The 23475-nt window shown below is 36.9% G+C and overlaps 1 protein-coding gene across 1 annotated transcript; it reads right to left on the bottom strand.

The window, feature by feature from the left end:
* Window positions 1-1946: 1946 nt before the first annotated feature.
* Window positions 1947-12576, bottom strand: tmem106bb (transmembrane protein 106Bb). Its single transcript, XM_044335553.1, has 8 exons — window positions 12476-12576; window positions 10512-10715; window positions 10349-10412; window positions 8931-9090; window positions 7183-7323; window positions 7040-7089; window positions 5710-5763; window positions 1947-5601 (listed from the first exon to the last, which is right to left on the bottom strand). Exons 2-8 carry the CDS (start codon window positions 10705-10707, stop codon window positions 5463-5465), a joined length of 804 nt encoding a protein of 267 aa, XP_044191488.1. The 5' UTR covers window positions 10708-10715; window positions 12476-12576; the 3' UTR covers window positions 1947-5462.
* Window positions 12577-23475: the final 10899 nt, after the last annotated feature.

Here is a 23475-nt window from a genome sequence, read left to right on the forward strand (position 1 = left end):
CTACATCAGCAATTCTTTATTTTTCTTACACAATATGGCTAGATTTGTAGGTGGTGTAAAAAAGTCGTTCATCTCAATAAAAGTGTGTTTTCTGAAATTACACATTTACGCCTACTTGTTTTTGGTAATGACTCGCATACGATAATTTTCCTCAAAATACGATAATTTGAAGCCTCTGGTATGATACTTTAACATTTCCCATCTGGCAACGATGCCTGCAGCTGACACAGTGATGACAGATCCGTACATTCAGAGCTCAAGAAAGGTTCTGAAATGAAGAACAATAGATAGCAAATGAATGCAGAGACATTTCAAATGTTGTTTTTTTAATTGTCTTGAATTTTGTTGTTGGTAACATTTTATGAACTGTATTATCAGTTCAGATCTGTCAGTGAAAACCAAATGTAGTTATGTCTTAAGTTAAAACATGCAGCTAAATTGTTGTATGTGAGCAAATATTGTAAATCAAAACTCCCTTCAGTAGTTCATACATTGATTTTGTGTATTAAAACAGTAAGACTAATTTATTTTTTTTAACAAACATTACTTCCTGTGAAGCCTCAGCAGATATAACCTCTCAAACAAAAATTGAGTTCTCAGAGTCAGAAGTTATCTGAAAATCACCTTATCATGACAACCCCATTTAAAAATGTGATAAGAGAGCACATTAAGGTTGTCTGTTATCTTGACAAATAAAAGAACTGCACTGTATATTAGCTTTGCAAGGATGTCAAAACTTTGAACCTCAATAACTCAAAACCACTCAGGATGCAGATAGAACCTTACAATTCTACAGTGCCTAAATGTTGAGTTTCATTGCCTTCAACTTAACGGCCCTCCAAAAAAACTGCAAAGTAGCAGCAACTGGAAATAAACAGTGAATGAAATCAGAATAAGTGCTTATAATGGAACTTGAGAGCAGCAGATTGGTGACTATCTATGTGCTGATAGAATTAATACTGTGATAATGTACATTACACTGAATTTATACCATAGTCTGGGTGAATACTCAATTCTGATTGACTGCTTGGTGTCCATTAATTCCTGATAATGGACACCTAATAAGTAGTTCAAATGGAACCGTCTGTTCACCGTTCTAAATCAATGCACTGGCTAAAATGAGTAACCATACCAACAGGGACACAGTAAAAGCCTCCATTTACGATTTATTGCAACACGTTAACAAGCTTACATATTTCAACAATGACTGACTTCAATATATCTTTTAACCTATTTGGAGGATATGAAAACTTCGATGACTGGGATGCAGCTGAAGAAAGAGAAATTGAGAAGAAAAGGCAGAAATGGCACAAGGGTTAACACCGGGATAACTAGCTAATCTTGTTGTTAAACATAACTTGCTTCCAAATTATACTTAGTTTGTCAACCATATGCAATGTCATTGACTTGTTAGCATATCATTAGCTTTCTGGATCATAGCTGAGCCAAAATGTTTTATGAGCTTAAAACATCTCCTGTTGCCAAGTCTAAGGTTCCTTCTATTTGCTGGAGTAGTAAATGTTTCCACTGCCTACGAACTTTATGGGATGGTAATGAATGTTCCAGGTATTAGTCAAACCTTTAGGTGTTACCAGGGAAACTAAATTAATGGTCTTTTTCTTTGACAAGTGACCATGGTAGAAGCGAGTTAATGCCCTTTGAGGTGTCCATTAATGACCTCCATGGAGTCCATCAATTCCTGATAACAGACAACTCGTCGGGCATTATCCCTCACTTACCACAAGAGCTATTAAATCACAGGTAATTCCACCCCTCTTCAATGTTTTTTTTTTTTTACCCAGCCTTTATTAATGACTAGTAGCATTCATTTGCTTATGCTGAGACTGGACCTTTCTTTAAATACCCATTTTTAGTAGAGAATTTACCATACTTACTCTGGGGTAATGGTCACTCTAATGTAAAAAACACTCCAAAAAAAAAAATACTTGTGTTTTAAAACTTTATTCATGCTCCCACAAAAAATACTCACTATGAATAATGACCAACAAAGTGTTTAAAATGACAGAAGAGGTAGGAGTCTAAAATAACTTTTCAAAATGTTAATAAAGATTGTTAATGCATGTTAGGATTAAAAAAAAAAAAAAACATAAGTGTGCTTTTCTTTTAATTCCACTCAGTACAAATGTTAGAGCTGTGGTCTACCTTTCCAACCAAAAGTTTGTATGATAACATTATAGACAAGGTTTTAAAGTATTTACAGGATGAAAAATAGATAATGGTTCTATGTTGACAGAAATCATACAAAGTTCTAGATATGAAAGATGTTTTTCCAAATTCAAAATAATTTAGTTTAATACACAAAGGGGTGATTTTCTATCAAAGATGAGAAAATATACACCATTTTAGAATTTCATCAATCAAAATAAATTAGTTGAAATGCATTACTATTTATCTTTTTTTGTAAGGTATAAAAATGGGAACATCATTCCTTTGGAGGACACCAACACAGGTAGAAGAATGTGGTAGTGATTAGTATGCGTAATGTAGAAATTAACATGTAAAGTCATTCATGGCCATAAAATCACAGGATGCCCCAAAATGTGACAGAAACACTGTATTCAGGAAATGTCAGAAAGTTGGAAATGACAGTTTTAATTACATTATTTACCAACCCTAAACTGTCAGTGATTTGATGTTCTGTCATGTACGCATTATTTCTAGCATGTAGAATACAAAAGAAATAGAATGAACTTTGATTTCAAGATGTTGCAGTTGCTGATTCATGGTTCTCAATTGTGAGGATTTGCTGTTTGTCTCTTATATGATTGCAAGTTGAATGTTCTTGGGTTTTGGACTGTTGGTCAGACAACAAAACAAGCAACCCAACAGTTCAGACATAGAGGATTAATAACAAAACAAAAGACAGATTATTTTACAATGAAAATAATAGTTAGTGCAACATTTAGGGTATTACACCTCACCCAGATACAGATGAGAAGATGTCAGTCTCATCATGGAGTGTCCAGTGCAGAGATAGGTCGGGGACATTTATAGCCTAGCTTAACACAAAGACTGGAAGTAGGGGGAAAATGCTAGCCTAGCTCCCCTCTAAAGTGATAAACCCTGCTCATCAAAGAGTAACTGTATCCAGTCTAATAATCCTCCTTGTGTAAGTGGTGCTTACATGCTCTTTCCACAGCCCAAGCAGCAGTGATACCATAAAGTGTTGCCCTGTAACACATCATATGGTTAATTTTGCACTCGCCACTGTCGTTATTAAGTTTTGGGAAATAAGAGATAAAAATCTGTATCAGGGCTAGCAGCTCAAGCTTTCTAAGCTTTTCCTAATAAACAACAATTTTCCATAAGTCATTTCAAATGCTCTTAGTCTCTTTGTCAAACCAAAAGTAAACACAGGAATTAGCCCCCCAGATTAGCTATTGTAGCTAATTGCATAGGATCTACTTCCTGAGCAACTTGCTGGCTAACTAAACTAGCTGTTTGACTGTTCAACCACAAAGTGAACTTCAACTGTATATCCTCATAAAAAAGGTGGTGCTAGAAGCTCGCAAGGCTAGCCAGCCACACTAGCTCTAACAGCTAGCTAGCTTAGTTATTAACCGCACAATAAACTAAGATAGTTCACTCCATTTTGGACTTTCCAGCTCTCCCAAAGTCAGCTTGCTATTGTGGTTTGCTATTGGCTGATGGTGAAAATTTGTGTTTTTTTATTTACTTGGCCTTTGCTCGCAGATCTCCTGATTGCGGTGATTGCCATGGCATTACTTTATTTCATGTGGAAATATCTGATTTAAATGCTGGTGTGACCACGCCTCAAGTCTTTCAACAGTAAACATTACATTAGAAATTCTCAACTCTGGGTAGGAAGGATTAGAGTTGGGGTAAAAAGCATATTTCTCAAAATGTTCGTCTCTCACTAGCTAGACCACTGGAACACAAGGAGGTTAGAATTTTCCACTTCAACCTTTAAAATGGAATGCAACATGAGTGCCTTCATTTTATAATAAGATAGAGGTAAATAAGAATAGCAGTGTATAAACTATAATAGCGAGCAACCGACAATCAAATACTTAAGAAGGAAAGTACACAGATTGTACTAATTCAAAGCAGACAGTGCAGTCAGAGGAACACTATGAACAACTTCAGCTTCTCCCAGTATCAGATAGCAGTATCTGAATACTCGAATCAATGAACAACACCACTTTTTGCCCAACACACTGTGGTGGAGGAATAGGCTTTTAAGAACTTGGGACTGTTAATAAAATGTGTATTTTAAATAGACTTATAAAGTGCATTATGGTTTGGTAGGTAATATATTACCATTATCAAGTTTTCAAATCTACATTTATTATTCTAACAAACCCCTTTTAATCCCTCCTCTTGCTTAGGATCACAACTGCCAAATTATAAATCATAGATCATGGTTTGTAACAAAAACATAAGAATGGAATCTATTCTCTGCAGTGTTATCACATTGTTGTTACAAAAAATATGATGCCACTTCAACACTGTTAAAAAATATCCAATCCAATACTAAACTATATAAATGATACTTTCATCATGTGAGCAGTTGTAATAACTTTTTATTCTCGTTATCATAACAAGAATAAAAAGGATCATATGTAAAAATGGATCATAACTGAAATGTTGGGATATAATGCTAAAGATGTACTTTTTAAGCCCATTACTCAGAGATAAAGATTTAAATTGGAAGGTCATCTCGAGATATCAATAATAGGAGGCTTACCCATAATATTACAGTTAGGACCACCGTTTCTTATTCTGAAATAAGGGCTGGGTATCAAACCTCAGTATTTTTTGAGGACCAACCAAATACAATCAAGCAAATCAATCAAAACTGAGGTATCACTTTAGCACTGAGATCCATATCTTGTAGTTACAAGAAAAGATCTTAGAATTTCAAGGAAGCATACTCAAATTAAAAAATTGGTATCTTTTAGTTATGAGACACGTATCTTCTCATAATTATGAAATTGTTTTGTAATTGTGAAATACCGGCCTTGTGTTTATGAAATAGTTTCTTGTAATTATGAGACCCATGAAAGCTTTCTTATAATGACAAGCTTTGTATTTTTTTAATTATGAAACCATTTTCATGTAATTACGAGACAAGGATCTCATTATTATGAAATAGTATTTAATTGAGCTAAGGATTAAATTGTTGTCTTGTAATTGCAAAATACAGATCTTGTGATCAAGAGTAATCATTGTCTAGCATCTCAAAATTATCATATGAAAAATAATTATGAGATAACAATCACCATGTTTTTTCTTTGCTGAATGCAATGCGCTTTCATTAGATGAATTTTCTTATCTTGGTGTGGATTTCTTCTAGTACTGGTATTGAAGTGAACATCATGGTATTGTGACAACAGCAGTTAGTTGGACACAGCAGGTGGAGGGGAAGGGGGAAACAGTGAACCACCTAAGGCTAACTTCTGGATTGGACAGTGATGTGTTTACTCAGCAGGATGTGAGAGGCTGAATGGCTTGGTCATCCCTCTGATAGAAGTGGTGTTCCCTCCACAGTCTACATACTGGTACATCTCCTGAGACACCTGCTCTGCATGGCCAAAGTATGTTGTGGTGACAGTCACTCTGCAGGGTTTGGAAAGGGACGTGGTGAGGCCACAAATACACAGAACACACATAGCAAGCTTAAATGTTGAGAAGATTTGAATAAATGAAAAGAACAACATTACTTACTGCATCATGACGACAATGTTGTGAACCTTGATGGTTTGCAGAGTGCAGTAGTCACTATAAAATAAAACAAGTGTTGGCAAATGTGTAATGTGGATCAATTAATGTTTTCAAGCATGATGAAACAACCCTTCTTAACCTGGTAACTCTGACTGACTGACATGCGTGTGGGTTCAAAGTAAAAATTATAGCAGATGACATAAAAACATACACAGTACAGCATACTGGGCCATACAGACAAAGGTACTGCAAGTATATAAAACTGTACAGTTGTAAAGTTATTCCACGTTTCATGCTGTCAGATTGCTCAAACTATTTTTAGCTCACTCATCAACTGGAAAATTTGTGAAAAATTGTGTTGCTTCAAGTCCTTCAAAGGTCTTATTTATATGATATATGATGTCTTTGGTAAAATGATCATAAATCAGACACCTGGAAATAATTGACAGGGATTTATAGGCTTTATTTGAATTTTGAAAATTTGAATTATACTGTGATTAGATGTCTTAAAACCTTACTATATGCGTGCTCTTGTTTTTGCATTTCATGATGAATGTTCCTGTTTCGCTCTGCAAAGTTGCAGAAACAGCAAACGTAGCAGCTAAGATTAACGACGGGAGACCAGAACATGCATTTAGAGGAAGTCAGGAGGAAATAAAAGTTAGAGACAGGTCAGAAGTGTGTCATCTCCATTTAGGGACCTACAGCTGGCCAACCAATTAGAGAACTGAGAAAATGTCATGACGTTATTTATGGAGCATGTCTGTAAACATTAGAAGAAGTAGGAGACGCCCATTTGTAAGGTATATAAACTAATTGTGAATATTCTGAGACGAGCCTTTTTCTCTGTAACCCTGTTTGTGTGTTGCACTGTGAAACGCTCCTTCTTGTACAAGAAAATAAATTCGACTTAAACTTCGATACTTCGGATCCAGTCTCCGTTATTTAAAAGGTCATTGAGAAGACATTCTTTTAACATTATTCACATGAACAGGTGAAATCAATAATAACTCTTGTTTCATGAAGTGTGCTAATAAGACATTCCAATGAGGCTGCATGCACAATATCAGAGCACTCAACACCTTAATTAATGTTATTAATTACACCTGTTTTTCCCACTCTGGATACACAGTAAGAAGACAAAACTTCAACAGATTCATGATTACTTGTTGCTTGTTGCTCTACTTCAAACCATACCCTGCATTGGCCTGAGGTCAAAGGTCAAACAAGTGTAGTGAAGAGGTTCAGGTACACAGCTCAACCTGATGAAACATTTGACAGACATGTATATCTGGATTAATCCATGCTCTGCATCAGTATACACAATACTTACTACATGTAGCTCATCTCATCTGCTATGATGGTGGGGACCATATAATCAATCTGGAGATAGAGATGGAGACAACAATGGAGAGTCAGAGTTGTACCCGCGCACAGAGGATAGTGGTTAACTGGTGAACAGACACTGAGCTGTACCTGTTTCATGTCCAGAGGACTGATGGCAGTGGTGTTACTGATGCGAGATTTACCAATCACCGTCTTGGCGAACTGCACCTGAGCTGTGATGTTGGCCACCTCCACTGAGTAGTAGTTGTTGTTGGTTATGTTGAGAGTGTTCTGAGGAAGAACCAGCATTGGAAGAGTTAACCAGTATCATTGTATAATTCTAGCAGTGGCCATGTTTCCTTTATTCATAATACAAACAACACAAAAACAGTGTTCAACTCCAAATACTTTTTACTAGACAGTGTGGATACCATGGGAACCACATTCTGATATAGTTGCTAATTTTTTTTTTTTTTTTTTTTAACTAGACAAAATCCTGTAATCAGCTACATACATTTGTAGTTTTGCTCCTCTACTGCAGCCAGTAGGTAAACAGTTTTTAGCGATGCTAGTAGCTCTGGGATTGTTTCATCTTGGTTGACACTTGGTTTTGTTCTGTATGCTGTTTGTTTACTAATGGCAACGTGTGCCCGCACAACTGACACGCTTTCTCTTTTCTGTATTATCAGATCTTTCTCATCTACAGCCACACCCCAGTTTTCAAAAAGCTCAGTTTTGCGGAGGTGGGTTGCAATGCCAGTGTGTTGGTCTCACTGAAATGAATAGGGGGCTACAATTTTGAATGCAGGGCTAATTTCAGGTTAAACATGTCCTTAATGCAAAAGGTCTTTGCTTCCACATTGTGTGGTCCTATACCACTAATCAAAGATAATAAATGGTTGTTAAAAATTATTATCTATTCATATTTTGGGGCAGAATCATGTTTTTAGCGATGCTAGTAGCTCTGGGATTGTTTCCTTTTGGTTGAGACTTGGTTTTGTTCTGTATGCTGTTTGTTTACTAATGGCAACGTGTGCTTTTCTTTTCTGTATTATCAGATCTTTCTCATCTACAGCCACACCCCAGTTTCATTTCTCCAATATTTGATAGCTGTTTTCTCTATCAGAGACTCACAACTATATCACTTCACCTCTTCTGTTATTTCTGAACCCATGCAAAAGGACGCAGCCCGGACTGATCGGTTGTTATTTTGGGTTGGATGTGATTTGTTGCTCTACTTTCAGGTGCATTCTGTAAACTTTCAGTCAATTTCCCAGCCAATTGAGATCTTACTTGAAAGACTTTGTAACTGTTGTAGAGTAAAGACGTTGCCATATTCAGTATGTTTTAATTGTTCAAATTGTAGTGAAATGAGAAAAACACATGCCAGAAAAAAAACCCCAGCAAGTAGTGCGCATGATATGGATTACTTATCAGGTCAGTCTGCAGAGTTAAAGCCACTTACTGTCAATACAAATCAGCAAGCGGACTGGGTTCAATGGTGCAAGGTTCATCAGGTGACAAACCAAATTCTTACACTTTTCCCTGGACATTACTGAGGTTGTTAAGCATTCATCCACAAGGGGACAGCAGAGCCACAATTGTTCTAAAGCTCTTGAGCAGGGAGAGTTTTTTTAAAAAACTGACACTACAGAGGGATGCTGACTTTGATGCACTATCGCTGAACAGGTTGAAAATATTGATATGGGATCATTTTCATGTATTTGTATTTACACATGAATGTAAATGACGTGTTAATGATATTTAATAAATTCAAATTCTTTTTGTTGTACAAGAACATTACATATACCCCTCGTATTGTTGCCTTCTCCTGTTTTTGACCATTAACTAGGACTTGAAGGCTTGTAGTAGTTTCAGACCAGGGACCTGAGGCTCACCGTGATGTTCAGATAGACACTGCGCTTGTCAAGGTCGTAGCTGACAAAAACGGACTTCACCCCGACATAGGTCACATCGATGGAGCGAGGGAAGAGGAAGAAGACGGCCAGGCTGGACAGTAGCAGGCAAACCACCACTGACGCTGTTACGTACAGCTTCCTGAGGAGGACACACATGGACAACCACATGATTCTCTCACTAAACACAGGCTTATTCCACAGTTGCACACTTTTTCCAGACTCTAATATGTAAAATTGAGAATTTTTGGTGCAGAGTATGTCATGTACTCTGGGGAATGTATGTAATTGGGGGGAAACAACATACGGGACTTTTCTTGGTCTTGAGAGGCTGCAGCGTTTATTTACTGACACACTGTAGTCTGTACTGTACGTTTACTGTCAGATTGACGACTAACTGCTAACTTTTTCCTCTGCTCGCGTTCACTATCGCTTTTCTGCCGCTCGCTCTACTCGCTCAACCACACACACTTGCTATGCACACACATTAAGCACTGCCCTGTTCCTTAAAAGGCTACCAAGAGTTTCCCACGCAAACGACACAGAGGTTGAATCACATTTCGGAACAGCGCTGCATAGAGACACCCCCAGACGAATGAATGGATATTTGACGTTATTTGTGGAATTAAAAAAAGATATTTTTGGCATGGTGGGTGTTCTTATTGGCGTGACAGCTCGCCAGGCCTGTACTATTACGGGGGAAACACTGCCACGTGTTACCCAGCAGTCATTCCAAATCCTAATCCTTCCCATATTGTCTGATAGAATCATAAGTAAAAGTTCATTGTAACAGCGGTGCTGTGTGATTGGCTGTACTGATATTCAAAATGAGAGATCACTGGAGGTGATTAAAAGTTGTCACACAGCCCCCAACTGCGCAAATTCAGCACAGTTTTCAAAAAGCTCAGTTTTGCAGAGGTGGGTTGCAATGCCAGTGTGTTGGTCTCATTGAAATGAATAGGGGGCTACAATTTTTAATGCAGGGCTAATTTCAGGTTAAACATGTCCTTAATGCAAAAGGTCTTTGCTTCCACATTGTGTGGTCCTATACCACTAATCAAAGATAATAAATGGTTGTTAAAAATTATTATCTATTCATATTTTGGGGCAGAATCATGTTTTGTCAAAATCAAATACTTTTAGGAAAGTTTTCATCAATTATGTCCTCTCCTACTTCTCATATGTTTTGGTAAAGATGCTGCAGTTCATCACAGCTGTGTGGTTATCTGAAGATAATGAGCACACACTGCGTGCTCTACACACTGTGCAATTTCCATACATGAGCACGTTATTTTTTGAGTGTGTTAGTTAACCTTGGTCCTTTACTTCACCTTCCCCGCTCATGCACATATATGAGAGATGCAAAGTTGTGAAACACACACAAAGAGAAGTGAACTTACGTCCTCCTGGGCCGCAGCCTTTGGTCACTGTATGGAATCAATGCCACAAGTTGATTTTCCTGTCCTGAAACACAGGGAGCAATCAATGATGAGTCACTGTCAGCTACTGATTTTGAAACTAAGTCTGTGGTGCAACTAAAGCCTGTGTACACAGCAGTGTTACCTCTGGGGATCCTCCCGGTGCCCTGACATGTGGGACACGTCACGCTGTCCCGTCCTGTGAACTCCACATAGGGAAACTGGGAGACATCTCCACATTTCCCATCTTCACTCTGCGTGTCCTCCAGAGGAGAGGTCAGACTGTCCTGGCCCTCATCATGGCCTGTCTGCTTAGTGAGGTGGGAAAAGGATTTCCCCATAGTCACACCTGCAAAACACAACAGAGGAACAGTCTGTCACTCTCACTGTCAGATGGGTATAAAACACTCTCCATACGTGGACTCAGTGATTGGCTAAGCCAAGGACCAATGGAAAGCAGTGTGATAACAGTAAACAGTACTAAATGACTGTGCTGATCAGGTCAATGATAACAACACAGTAAAGGTGCACAGGCAGGGGATTCCCCCAGCACTCCTTACTGGCTAAACAACCATGTACTGGACTTTGTGTACGCAGCTTCTTCTACTGCTGACAAGTCTTTCAATTTAGTAGTTTGGGGCACTGGTAACATTGATTTCTACCACAGTTTTCACCTGCAACTTGCTGGCAATTACACAATGCTTAGTCACCCTCAGCCAGATGTTTCAACAACAATTCCAGTGTGTCATAAATTAACTTGTTAAAATAAACATCTGTTTATTGGTATTAATTCTCATCAAGATTTGATTAACACCTCTATGCAAAAAAGGATATTATTCTTCCATTGACGACAGATTGAACAGTGACATTGCATAAGGACAACGCTCCATTCATTAAGTACTTTGTATGCATATACAAGTATAGTGTGCCTATAATCTGTTTAAAGAATGAGATGAAACTGCTTTATCAGCCCTAAAAATGTTATGTTTTTACACAGAAATATCCCTTCCAAGCAATTTATCTGCAAAACACAGAATTTGTTGCTCTGAGAATCTGATTAAAGCTGTTTACATTCTTCATCTGTGCTGTTTATTCCTAATTCTTCTGCTTTTTTACCTTAACATTTCCAACTTCATATTTCCATTTGGGGATTTTACACACATTCCCTCTTATGTTTTGTGTCTCCCACTGTATTTTTCAAGGTGTATTTCAGAAAAGTCTGAATATTCTACATCGAGTTTGCAACATATAAGCAAGTATCTATAAAAGTGATTAGGGCTGCAACTAACGATTATTTTCATTATTGATTAATCTGTCAGTTATTTTCTCGATTAATCGATTAGTCGTTTGGTCCATAAATGGTCAGAAAGTCTTGAAAAATGATAATCACTATTTCTCAAAGCCCAAGATAACGTTTTCCAATGTCTTGTTTTGTCCCGACCAACTTCCACAACCCAAAGACATTTAGTTTAATCTCATATAAGACTACATAAAACAGAAAATGTTGACATTTAAGACACTGAAGCTGGAATCAGGGATTTTTTTTTAATTTTATTCTTAAATAATGACTCAAAACGACAAAATAGTTGGCGATTAATTTAATAGTCGATTAATGGACTAATTGTTGCAGCTCTGCGGTGATTAAATTTATTTAGCTTTGAGCCTTTGATAAAACTCCTCATTCACTCTTCCGGTGTAGTAGCTATTTAGTATTTACCAAGTTAACGTTAGCACCGCTACCTTAAATTAAGGCCTTTAGGCTAGTCTCTAACTGTGAGTTAGAGAGTAGTTTAATAGTAACACAGTTAACGTTATTTAAAAAATATATTGGAAGAGGAGTCAGTGTAAATGTAGCTAACTTCAGTGTACAGCGAATTAAAATGAACAAATAAGCTGTCAAGCTGCCCTTTACAACAAAACAGTTAGCCTGTGTAAGCTAACTAGCTTTCAGCTGACAGCTTACCAACTGTCCAAAATGAACGTTAGCGGTGAACAGTTACGCTACTATGCCAGCTAAGCTACCGAGCCAGTTTAATATCTAACACAGTATGTCGATAAGAGCTACAATAACATATCACTTGATTTAAATAGAGAAAGACAGAGAATTACCTGAATGTGACTGTTTATTTACAAGATTACTGCTACCAGTTGTTTATCCTCTAACAAACACACATGCGCGGATATGATGCATTTCTAACCGTGGGAAAAAACGCTTTCTCATTCATTCACCTTTCTCTGATACAGTTTCACGTAAACTCTGCTAGAAAATAGTAGATAATTCTATTCGCCAACGTTTTAAGTCTGATAATAGGCTACTGTTCAGTCACCTTCTGTTCTGTTGGTTATAAACACAGAGTCGCTGATTTTGTAATTTCTTCAAATATTGTAGTGAGGTACAATAAAGACGCAATTATTTCCAATACAACCAAAATCAGCGACAAAATAAATTGTTTCCATCACGAATTTTACGAACAATTAACTGCCATGATGGGATAAAGTTTTGTGTTGGACTTGTTTGGCCCTGGGCACAAATTAACAAAACGACTTACTTATACTGCAATAATTGTCTTCATCTTTTATGCGGAACAGTAATCAAAACTTTTTTTATGAAACAGACTGTTTGGACTATTTAACACTGTAGTTTACACACTTCAACAGTTGGTGACATGTTCAGAGGGTAATATTTCAACCAAAAGTAACAAAAAAAAAAGAGAAAAAAATTAATTGTTTTCCTACAGACTCAAATGCATCATTATTGTATTGGTTCATAGTGAACATTGACTTCTTCATCATCTCAAGGCAGACAAACATCCGGCAGTTTATTGATCTTATCATTATTTTTACTATTACTGGAGAGTCCACAATTTATCTGCAAAGTTAAACACATGCATGTTAAATGTGCTAAATACTTAGCCTACATTACAACTGATTTAGGTTAAAATCAGCTTGGAATAATCAAGATAATGAGAGAACAATGTATTCTGAAATTCAATCTGAAGTTTTACAGTTTTTTCTGAATGCTAAAACACTAACAGTGATTCTTGAAGCCCTGTCTCTGAAACCATTAACACTTGTGGCCAATGCATTTACTAAATGTGCCAAACTGAATGCACATTCTCTGCTTTACACTCACCTTGTAATTTTATATCACACTTTTTGCAAAACTGTAAAGACAACTCACTGCTTTACACTCAATTTGCAATTCATTAACACACTTCAAGCAAAACTGTAAACATTGGTCTCTACATTGCTGCAATATTTTGCCAATTGCCTTTCCACGTTGACACAATAGACTAATTCCTAATGACCATGGGCCACAGCAGCACAGGTACGTTATCATCGGCACAATGTTAGTTTCCACTGGGCTGTTTTGGTCCACAATTGGTTCACAGGTCACTCACTTTGCATCACACTCAATCTCCCCCCATACTATCTGTTCTTGAATCCTATTGAAGAATTCTTCTCTGCATGGCATTGCAAGGTGTATGATCGCCAGCTCCACCAACGCATAACCCTTCTACAGGCAGTGGAGGAGGCTTGTGGAGACAATCAGGGGTCATGCCAGGCCTGGATACGACACTCCACGTGATACTTTTCCACACTGCCTAGCTCAAGACAACATCGCATGTGATTAGGATGAAGTCTTATGGCCAGACCCACAAAGAAGGTGAGATTTAGCCCACTTTTTCAGTTCTTTATTTTCTAATATAAATAGTTTTGTTTTCCTCTACTGAGCTTTTGTTGTTTGATGAATGTTAGAACATTTTGTGGGAAAAAAAACAACAAAAAAAAAGCTTTTTCCCTTTATTTTTATTGATAGTGTGTTAAGTTCGGAATACATATGCATACTTTACACATTTGGATACCTGTGTTTATGTGTGTTTACTGCATGTATGACAAAACTTTACTGCAAAGTGCTATGACCTGCACACAGAAAAGGCAAAAGCCACAAATGTTTTTCATTTATACCATCAGTGCATAGTTGTTGTTCCAGAACTGATCCCCTTGGTGGCAGTGTTTATCCAAATTTCCTCATTTGAATGACACCAACAGGACTGATTCATTTACACATCTGGCAGTGTTCCCTTTGTTAGTTATCAAAGGCTCTATAATTCAAGTCATGTTGTAGCAGGTACTGTGCTGGATTCAATATGACCATAGACTTTATATAAATAATACTTCACATGGAAAACACGGAATGCAGTGCCAAAATTACAGATCCTAAGAAACCTGATTCTATCAGGGGGTGTCAAGATTTTGACACTTTTTATTAAACAAAATGTTTGAGGAAACTGAAGTGGGAGCAAATAAAATTATATCAGTATTCTTGTTCCATGAAAAATAAGTCATTAACTTGTGATATAACATTAAATGACAGGTTGAGACCAATGTTTTCTGCAGAGTGATCTCTAGTCACTTCCAATAAAATCTCAATTTCAGTTTCTATATCGTTGTCACATTCTCTGGTGCTGATACGCTGCCATTTGTCACAAGGCTCTTCCCAGTAATTACATCACTTGTGCCCAGTCTTCCATGCTCCTTGTCTTTTACACAACCGCATTTCATAATCAGCTACTGAGAAAAAGTGGACATGACAATTCAATATCCCCATAATCACTAAAAATGGTGATGAAATGTTCTGAATGCTGAAACGTGGTGGCAGGTCTATCAGCTGCTATCAGGTCTACGGGAGACACCAAAACCAAAACCAAGCAAAGATATATATTTTTTTAACTTTGAAGCATCTCTTGACCTGCGACTGAACCCACACACTTTTGATCTTTTCCCCTCAAACCTCACTTTCACTGGACCTGCTGATGCAAGTCATCAAATGTTCAGCATACATAAAAAACTGTAGTGGAGATCAAAAAGTTCCTGAGTTACCAAATATATCAGGCTTAATTTCAGAGAAATGTGTCTAAAATGATGTGCAAGACATGTAAAATATTTAAATTTGATGGAATAAATAACATGCACTCTTTTTGAATATTTCACTCAGTATATATAATGATACTGTTACATAATGTGGAATAAGAGGATTTTAACGACCCTGCAGAAAAACTACAGTTTATTAAAACTTTCTCGAAGCACTTCTTGGGCCAGTGCTTCTATTTGTTATGATTGTACTTCAATTTGGGAATGAAAAATAGTTCTGTTCAACACAAGTGGTTTACAGGTTGTAAACAGGCTTATCCATATTATTTAAACCACTTTATTTGGAGGTGAAAGTGAGCATATATTAAATGCTGCTAATAATCCCTCATTGTACAGGTAAATTGTGTGCATGTAAAGTTGTGGATGTGTATGAGAGACAGTTTTCTCTCCAAAATAAGACTGGATAACTTGGGGGTTCAAATCTGAATTTGGTATTCAGAAAAGCATAAATAGTGGGCTTTTACAAATATTTATTTCGTACAAATATTTTAAAAAAAAGGAGCAGGAGCAGGTTGGGACTCGTAACAGCAAGGTCATAACGCTGCCTGTCTCTGTGTCATGAGTATATAAAGAGCTGCAGATCTCACTCTCTGGCACAGCTGATTTGTGGCTGACTGGTCAGTGTAGATGTTTGTGACTGGGGTTTGAGGTTGAGTGTGGAAACCCACCTTTGCAAAAAAGTTTATTGCAGAGCAGTTTCTTTAACACTTTAATATCTTAAAATCAGAAGTGTGGTAAAAACAAAAACAGGATTTTTCTTTTGTTTGAATACAAATGCAAATACAAATACTGGCCTCTCTGCACATCCCTTATCTTTGGACATGTAGTTGTGAAGTGGTCCTTTTTCAAAGTAGAAATTACCACAAATTTATTTCAGTTAAACACTCTCCAACTAAAATCTGCACTGTTAGCATGTGCTTACCTTGTTGCTAATGTGATACTTTCTTCTAGCATACTTTCCTCTGGTGGTTTGAAGTTGTTTTGGATGTTGTCTATTAGTGTGTGTTACATATGTGCTATTTAGCTGATCACTAGAGATACTCACTTAGTTTATGGTTTTTTATATAATCTTTAGTTGAACTCCTGCACATTGCTAATGTGATTAGCTTTGAGAAGAGAGGAGTCCTGGCTTACATAAGAGCAACATGTGTTTCTCTCTCTTTAGTCCTAGAGTTTTTCCCTTATATCAAGATACTATTTGTGCATTTGTGATATGTTCACGTGAGGATAATCAATATTACTGAGTCACATCTCAGATGAGAAGGGCTTTGCTAGCATTCAGAGGAAATTGCAACATGCTGTTGCTTCTCATAGGTTAGGTACATTTAGTTTAGAATATTTCCCTTGAATCGGAATACCGTTATTATCCTGCTAAATGTCCATCTGAGGCTACTGTAGCCAGGATGCTGTCTGAGCTTCATCTCAGATGAGAAAGACTTTCAAGGGAAATTGCAAAATCCTGTTGTATACATCATTCAGGATGGTGGATCTCAGTGGCTCTGTTGTGTTTGGGGTTTAATGTGTTCCCTGCTGATACTTCATTCATTTTGTTTCGGGGGATTAGATCTCTCAGCAGAATCCTTGTAACTGCTTAGAATCTTTGAGAACCTTTTCCATCAGATCTAACTGTGTAACCATTTGCTATAAATGGTCATTCCTTGATGTAAAGATCTCTAACCCTAACCCTAACCCCTAACCCTAACCCTAACCCTAACCCTAACCCTAACCCTAACCCTAACCCCTAACCCTAACCCTAACCCTAACCCTAACCCTAACCCTAACCCCTAACCCTAACCCTAACCCAAGTAAGATAACCCTATGGTAAACAATCTAATACAAAACTAAATTCAGTCATTACTCAAAATATACAGTTTGAAGTTAACTTTTAACTGCAGGCTGATAACATGATGAGTTAAAAGACAATAGGTTGGAGACAGGACTGATGTTTCTGTCAATATGTTGTCTTATCTTCAGTTTGAACTAAATCCTTTTCTGCTTACTGGTTTCCAGTTTCTATCCAGGGAACGTACAAGTTGAAGTATTATGTTTTTTTATTCTCTGCAGTGAAAAGCTGTCACATTTCATCCTGGTGCATGCGACCTTATCAAATCAACCCAGAGGTAAGAACCTTTCATGCATGCTCTTGTCAGCAGCTGAAGAGCAGCTGTCGCCTGTAAGAGTCACCGTCACTATCCGGCAGTCACTCCAACAGCACTGTTTTTGTTGTTTAACGTGTGCATCCATGCCGCTGTTGGTCAAGTGCAATCACTCATGCAGTCACTTCACTGCTCGACTGCTATATTCTGTGTGACTAAGATTAATTGCTGTGCTGCTGCTGCTGTATTGTGCTGGAGTTCACCAGAGGCACAAGAGGTGGTTCTGGTTGACTGTACCAGCAGAGAGTCTCAGTCTGGACACAACCATTTTGTGATGTTTTATTTTCATTTTTGTACTTTTGCAGATTTGGAGTTAAAAACCAATTAACACAATAATATCCTTCCATGTATACTTGTGGCCCAAACTGTATTATTAATTACTTAATGAATATTAATGTAAAATAATTGTCTTTGTTATCAAAGCTCTACTGTCTGGAAGGAAATATTAATCTTCTACTTTGCTGTGTCAAACCAGTGTTATGTTCTACTACTTAGCAGGGCATGCAGAGTTTATACATGTATATCACAGCAACTATTCTCCCTAACAATACAAATCAACACCACTTATAACCAATCAAAATTACATAGTGACAATGCAACACAACATATACAACTATGTCCACATTCACTTATATAAAGTACCAATAATACACAGTAGAACATCACATTCATTATTAAATATGACACTAGAAGACACACAATGTGAAAGATTTAAAACATTCAAAAACAATTCAACTAAAAATGAAGTGAAATATAATACACATTGTAATATGTATTTCTTTTTTATGTATGCATGTATTATGTCATAAGTCAGTGGAAAACATATTATAAATGACAATTATTTAGCTTTTTGTCTTTAATAGCTGAATGAATTGTTGGGGGATATTCATTATGACATGAATTTTCCATGCCACATTAAAATCAAATCACAACACAGAACACAAGTGAGTCGCATTTTAGTGTTGTCCAGCCGGGGGCAGCATAGACCTGCCGATACTAAATACAAAACACTGTTTAGTGAGTTTTCATGAGGAAGTGCAAGGGAGCTTTTTCTTTTTTGAGATGAAAATGCATCATTGATGACAAAATGAGAAATGATCAACCGTCCACAATGAATGTCCCTGCAGTCAGCTGGCCCACAGCAGTTTGAATGTAAAAAGCTGCCATAGCTCATGGTTCCTCCTCCAGCTGTGGCTTGACAGTTGATTGTTTGTCATTTTGGCATGGACAAGTCTCAATCTCCAAAAAACCAAAAACAACAACAACAACAACAACAACAACAACAAAAACCTTGCACCTCATCATAAAAAGTGCTGCCAGTGTTTTTTGTAACGGCAGACAGTCTGCTGGACATCACTGAAATGCAATTCACCTCTTCACTTTGTTTTCTGTGTTGTGATTGTGGCATGGAAAATTCATGTCTCATGTCACAATGACAAAAATCAGTTTTTAAAGAGAAAATTATTTAATTATGAGTAAATACATAAAAAGGAAATACATATAACAATGTGTGTTGTATTTTTTTTTTTTTAATTATTTAGATCTTTAGATTTAAATCTTCCAAAATACACAGTAAAACTAAGAGAAATCAGTTAACTGGTATAAATGGAATAGTTCAACATTTTGAGAAATACACATATTTTCTTTCTTTCTGAGAGTGATCTTATTTCCATCTCATGTCTGCATGTTGAGTACAGAGCTGGAGGCAGGCTGTGGTTAGCTTTCTACTTTTTCTTCCATATTTGGCAATGCACTGCACGGTTTTAATACCATCTCTTAAAGATGTAGTCAGCGATTCTAATCCAATACACTTTTTGTCAAATTCAACTAATATCTCCTTATGGTCAACTAGCTGTTCGTTCCGTGTGTGATGGAAAAAAAATCCAGTGTTCGTACATATCCCTGGCTCTGTAAATGGAATCAAACAAATTGGCTTGGACCAAGCCATACAGCACTATTACACTATTCCAGCCAATCAGCAACAGGGGGCGTTGGTGCTCAGCGGAGCTTCTGAAGGAGTGCTGAAGGGAGGGGTGTATTTGTTTGGCTATTGAGTTCAAATATCAGCATCTTTCACCAGAATCACTGACTCCACCTTTACATTAAAAAAGACTAAAGTGTCCGTGCCTTCCGAAAACCGTTACAAATTACTGTTGGACAAATAAATCAGTTTTATGATGTGATAGACAAACAGTGATCTGCTGCCTCTCCATCATTTTGTTGTGTTATTCATCCACCCTGACCTCCTCATCCACCTCCATCCACCTACAAAACTCGCTGAGAAAAACTGTTGATTATTTTTCAACAGGCATTCCACCCATCACATCATGTCCCAGTGTGACGTCTTCATGCCTGTTTTGCCTGACTAACAATCCAAAATTTGAAGATGTTCAATTTATTATCATACGTGACAAATAACTAATCATCACATTTGAGAGGTTGTAACCAAAGAAAAATGAATTAATAATAATATAATAATTGATTATCAAAATGGTTGCCTATTATCATTCGATCCACTTATTTATTAATGGACTAATTTTTGTAGCTCTAGTCTCCTTATAAAGACTTCCTGGTTCCTTTAGCACAGAGTGCCTCGGCCAGGTGCGATAGATTTAAACGTTCCTTTTCAGTTCTAGCTGTACAGTCTCCAAATTTTCACTGTGGTCACCAGCACTGTGACACTGTAATACAGTCTGACCTGTAGTTTTATAGTTTTCTTTTAAAAAATTGTTTTTATTTATTGATGTTACCTGTTTTAATTTGTTTTTTATTTACTTATTTGACTCATTGTTTGATTGACTTTTGCAATGCTGCATGTTTCCCATAAAGACTGTTAGGGACACGGTTAAGGCTGAAGAATAAAAAAACATATATAGGGACAAGTATATAGCACAAACTTATTTCATATACCACAGCATTTATAGACTAAGCTAGTTTGTATTATATGTGTTTGTATTGTATTCAGAGCTCAAGAAACGCTGCAATAATTCAAGTAACACACAGAGCTCCATGTTGTGTTTGACCTCTTCACTGTAGATTGACTGACTATTTTTATACCAAGTGGCCCTGATGAGCTCTGATCTGCAGCTTAAATCATCAGCTGTGATTAGCTTCTGATTGGTCCTAATGCTAAAATTGCTTGTCCTTGTCATTTCCATTGACCACACAAGTAGGCAGTGATTGTGTCCGAGGGAGTGTCAGGGTTAATCAGCAGCTCTCTGCTGCACACTGAGAGGGAAAGAAAGCGCTGTGACAGCAGATATTTCTTCACCTTCACTAACAGGAGCAGGGACATAATGGTGCCCTTCTCAACCACAGCACACCACAAAGAATAGGACTGTGCGTGTGTGTGTGTGTGGAGCATTTTATATTGGAATTTGACACATTTTGTTGTCTTAAAACATTGAATCAAAGAGGATTAATTATGGATTGTTTGACACTGATCAACAGAAAAAGAGCCTTTTAATTTCAGGATGAAAACAAACAGTTATCTAAATGAATTACAAATATGAAAAATATAGAATACATCATGTGTTTTACATGTAAAATATTAATCTGAAAAGTAACTAGCAGTTAAACAAACTGGTCTTGATGATGGTTGCTGTGTGTGAAAGTATGCAGCTTTTGGATTTAAAAAGGGAACTGCATCAATTTGGAAGCATCTTTCAGTGTTCTGCCTGTATGAGAATAATGAAAGTGCAATTTACTGACCACTGCTATTGACTAAATGTCTTTAGATAAACAGAAGTTGGTCTATTTGTTCTTGAGTGAGGGGGAAAAAAGTGTTGAGTTGAGTGTTGAGTATGTTGAGTCTTGTGTTCTGTCTCCAGCAGTGTAGAATACCTCTCTTCCAAAACACTAGTATCAGTCAACCTATTGTTATCCACAGCTCTGTACAGCTGCAGGGCTTTTCATATGAAACACACCGTAAACAGAGTTATTTTCTCCACCCGACCAGAGTTGGCTGAAAGTGATGCAGTGTGTGTTGGTCCACGCAGGTTGGTTGTCCGGGTGATGGCATATGAAGTTTTAACGATATATTTCTCTTCTATCTTGCAAAGTTGAAGTTATTAAATCCAGAATGGGCCCAACACTTGCTTTCTTTGAGGATGAACTAACTAAAAAAATAACTCTAGTATGTGCACGCTGTACATTGTCCCAGTGTTGCAATGTGTTCTGGCTTTTTTGTTCTGCCAAAATATCATCGATTCTTATGTGAATCAAAGGATAAGGCTGGTGATTTTCTATATTTTTCTTATTTTCAACAAATCTCATGCGCAGAGCCAAACCAACAATGAATTGATCCTTACAAGTACTGTGTGTGTATCAAAGTCTGATATATCTTATTCCTCTGTGCTGTAGACCTTTGTTGTTCTCCAAAAACTATTAAAAACACATCAATGAGCCACACTGCTGCACTGCGGTTGCAGTTCCAATGCTATTGTGATGTCCATGTCAAATAAACTTAACTCTTAAAAGAGAAGTTTCTTGTAAGACACTATCTATTACTATGTGATATACATATCACAACCTTTATAGTGAAGTTCTTTGAGAAATTTACAATGTAGCATAGTCTTATTTTAATCAATTTGAAATTATGTACCTTCCAAGTATTTTGTCACCATCTTTGTTGTGTGTAGTTACCATGGTTACAGGCGTTGTTATCATCTATCAGGAGGTTAGGGAAAAAGTCTGTCTATTTGAACAGAGTTGCTCACTCTGTCGTTTACTGTGCTCTCTACTGCAGAGCAGCTGATCATTCAGAGTCACCTCCTCACTAGAATTAAAGAGCATCAATTACAGACCGGGACAGAAGGTTACTGACAGCAAGATGTTTCTTATTAATGGCACAACACAACAGGTCAAACAGCTAAATCAACTTCTGAATGAGAGACATTATTGGCTGCTGGAGGAGACTGTTTTACTCGTCAGTATGTGAGTCGAGGATGCAGGCAGCTTGTTGAATAAGACCTAAACAGCCATTAGGTCATCTTTATACATTATTCTTTCATTTTCATTCATTGACAAAATATGTTATACATTTTGCCATACTTCTAGTTTTCAAAGGCTACTTTTCATCCAGTTTTCATGGAAAAAAGGTAGTTGACAAACATTTAAATTATTAATTGAGTTTTTGAAGTTGATATCTTTCTAGCCTGGTTATTAGATACTTGTACATGGTCAGTTCTCCATTATGTCTCCATGTGGTCTTTGGTTAATTTGTCGAGCAAACAAAATGCAGCTATACAGCTAGAACACAGCTGAGTATATAAGAATCTACAATTTATCTGGTTTTCATGGTTTCATGGTTCGATCATGTCACTCCAGAACAAACACACTGGAGTGTTTTCTAATCTGGTGCTCCTATCGGAAGAAATCAGCAGGACAACATCATTTGTCTGCTTTCCAAAACTGTTACACATCACTTTGTAACCACCACCAACTTTTCTTTAAAAAAAAAAAAAAAGAACACACATTAAAGAACATACAAATGTACATATAATACAATACAATATGGTGAATTTATATAAAAATATACATAGAGATATATAAATAAACAGTAATTTCTTAAGTGATAACATTTATATATATATATATATATATATATATATATATATATATTAATGTCTTCTCTTCTAATAACTTTTTTATACAACATTATTTCTATATATTTCACCTCAGATTCGACCCTAATTGAAGCAATAGTGGAATCTGTACATGAACATTTAATATTAAAGGATAACCCTGATGCTTTTAAGAATATTGAAATTGTATCAAAGCCTTCATCTGCTGTGGATTTATTTCTTATGAAGAGCTTCCACCCACCTCTCCTCCTCTGACGGAGGATATCTGTCTCCATATCCTGTATATACATCATCTGAACTGCACCGCTGCTCCAGGTCAGAATTACTACAGCCACAAATAGTGACATATAGTTACAAACGTAACTATATGTCATTTTTGGGCGACTGGCATTACGTCCTATTGGGTCGTTTTTCTTTGGAGGACAGTCTCTGT

Source organism: Thunnus albacares, chromosome 19 (genome assembly GCF_914725855.1).
Source record: "Thunnus albacares chromosome 19, fThuAlb1.1, whole genome shotgun sequence".
In the NCBI taxonomy this organism is placed as follows: Eukaryota; Metazoa; Chordata; class Actinopteri; order Scombriformes; family Scombridae; genus Thunnus; species Thunnus albacares.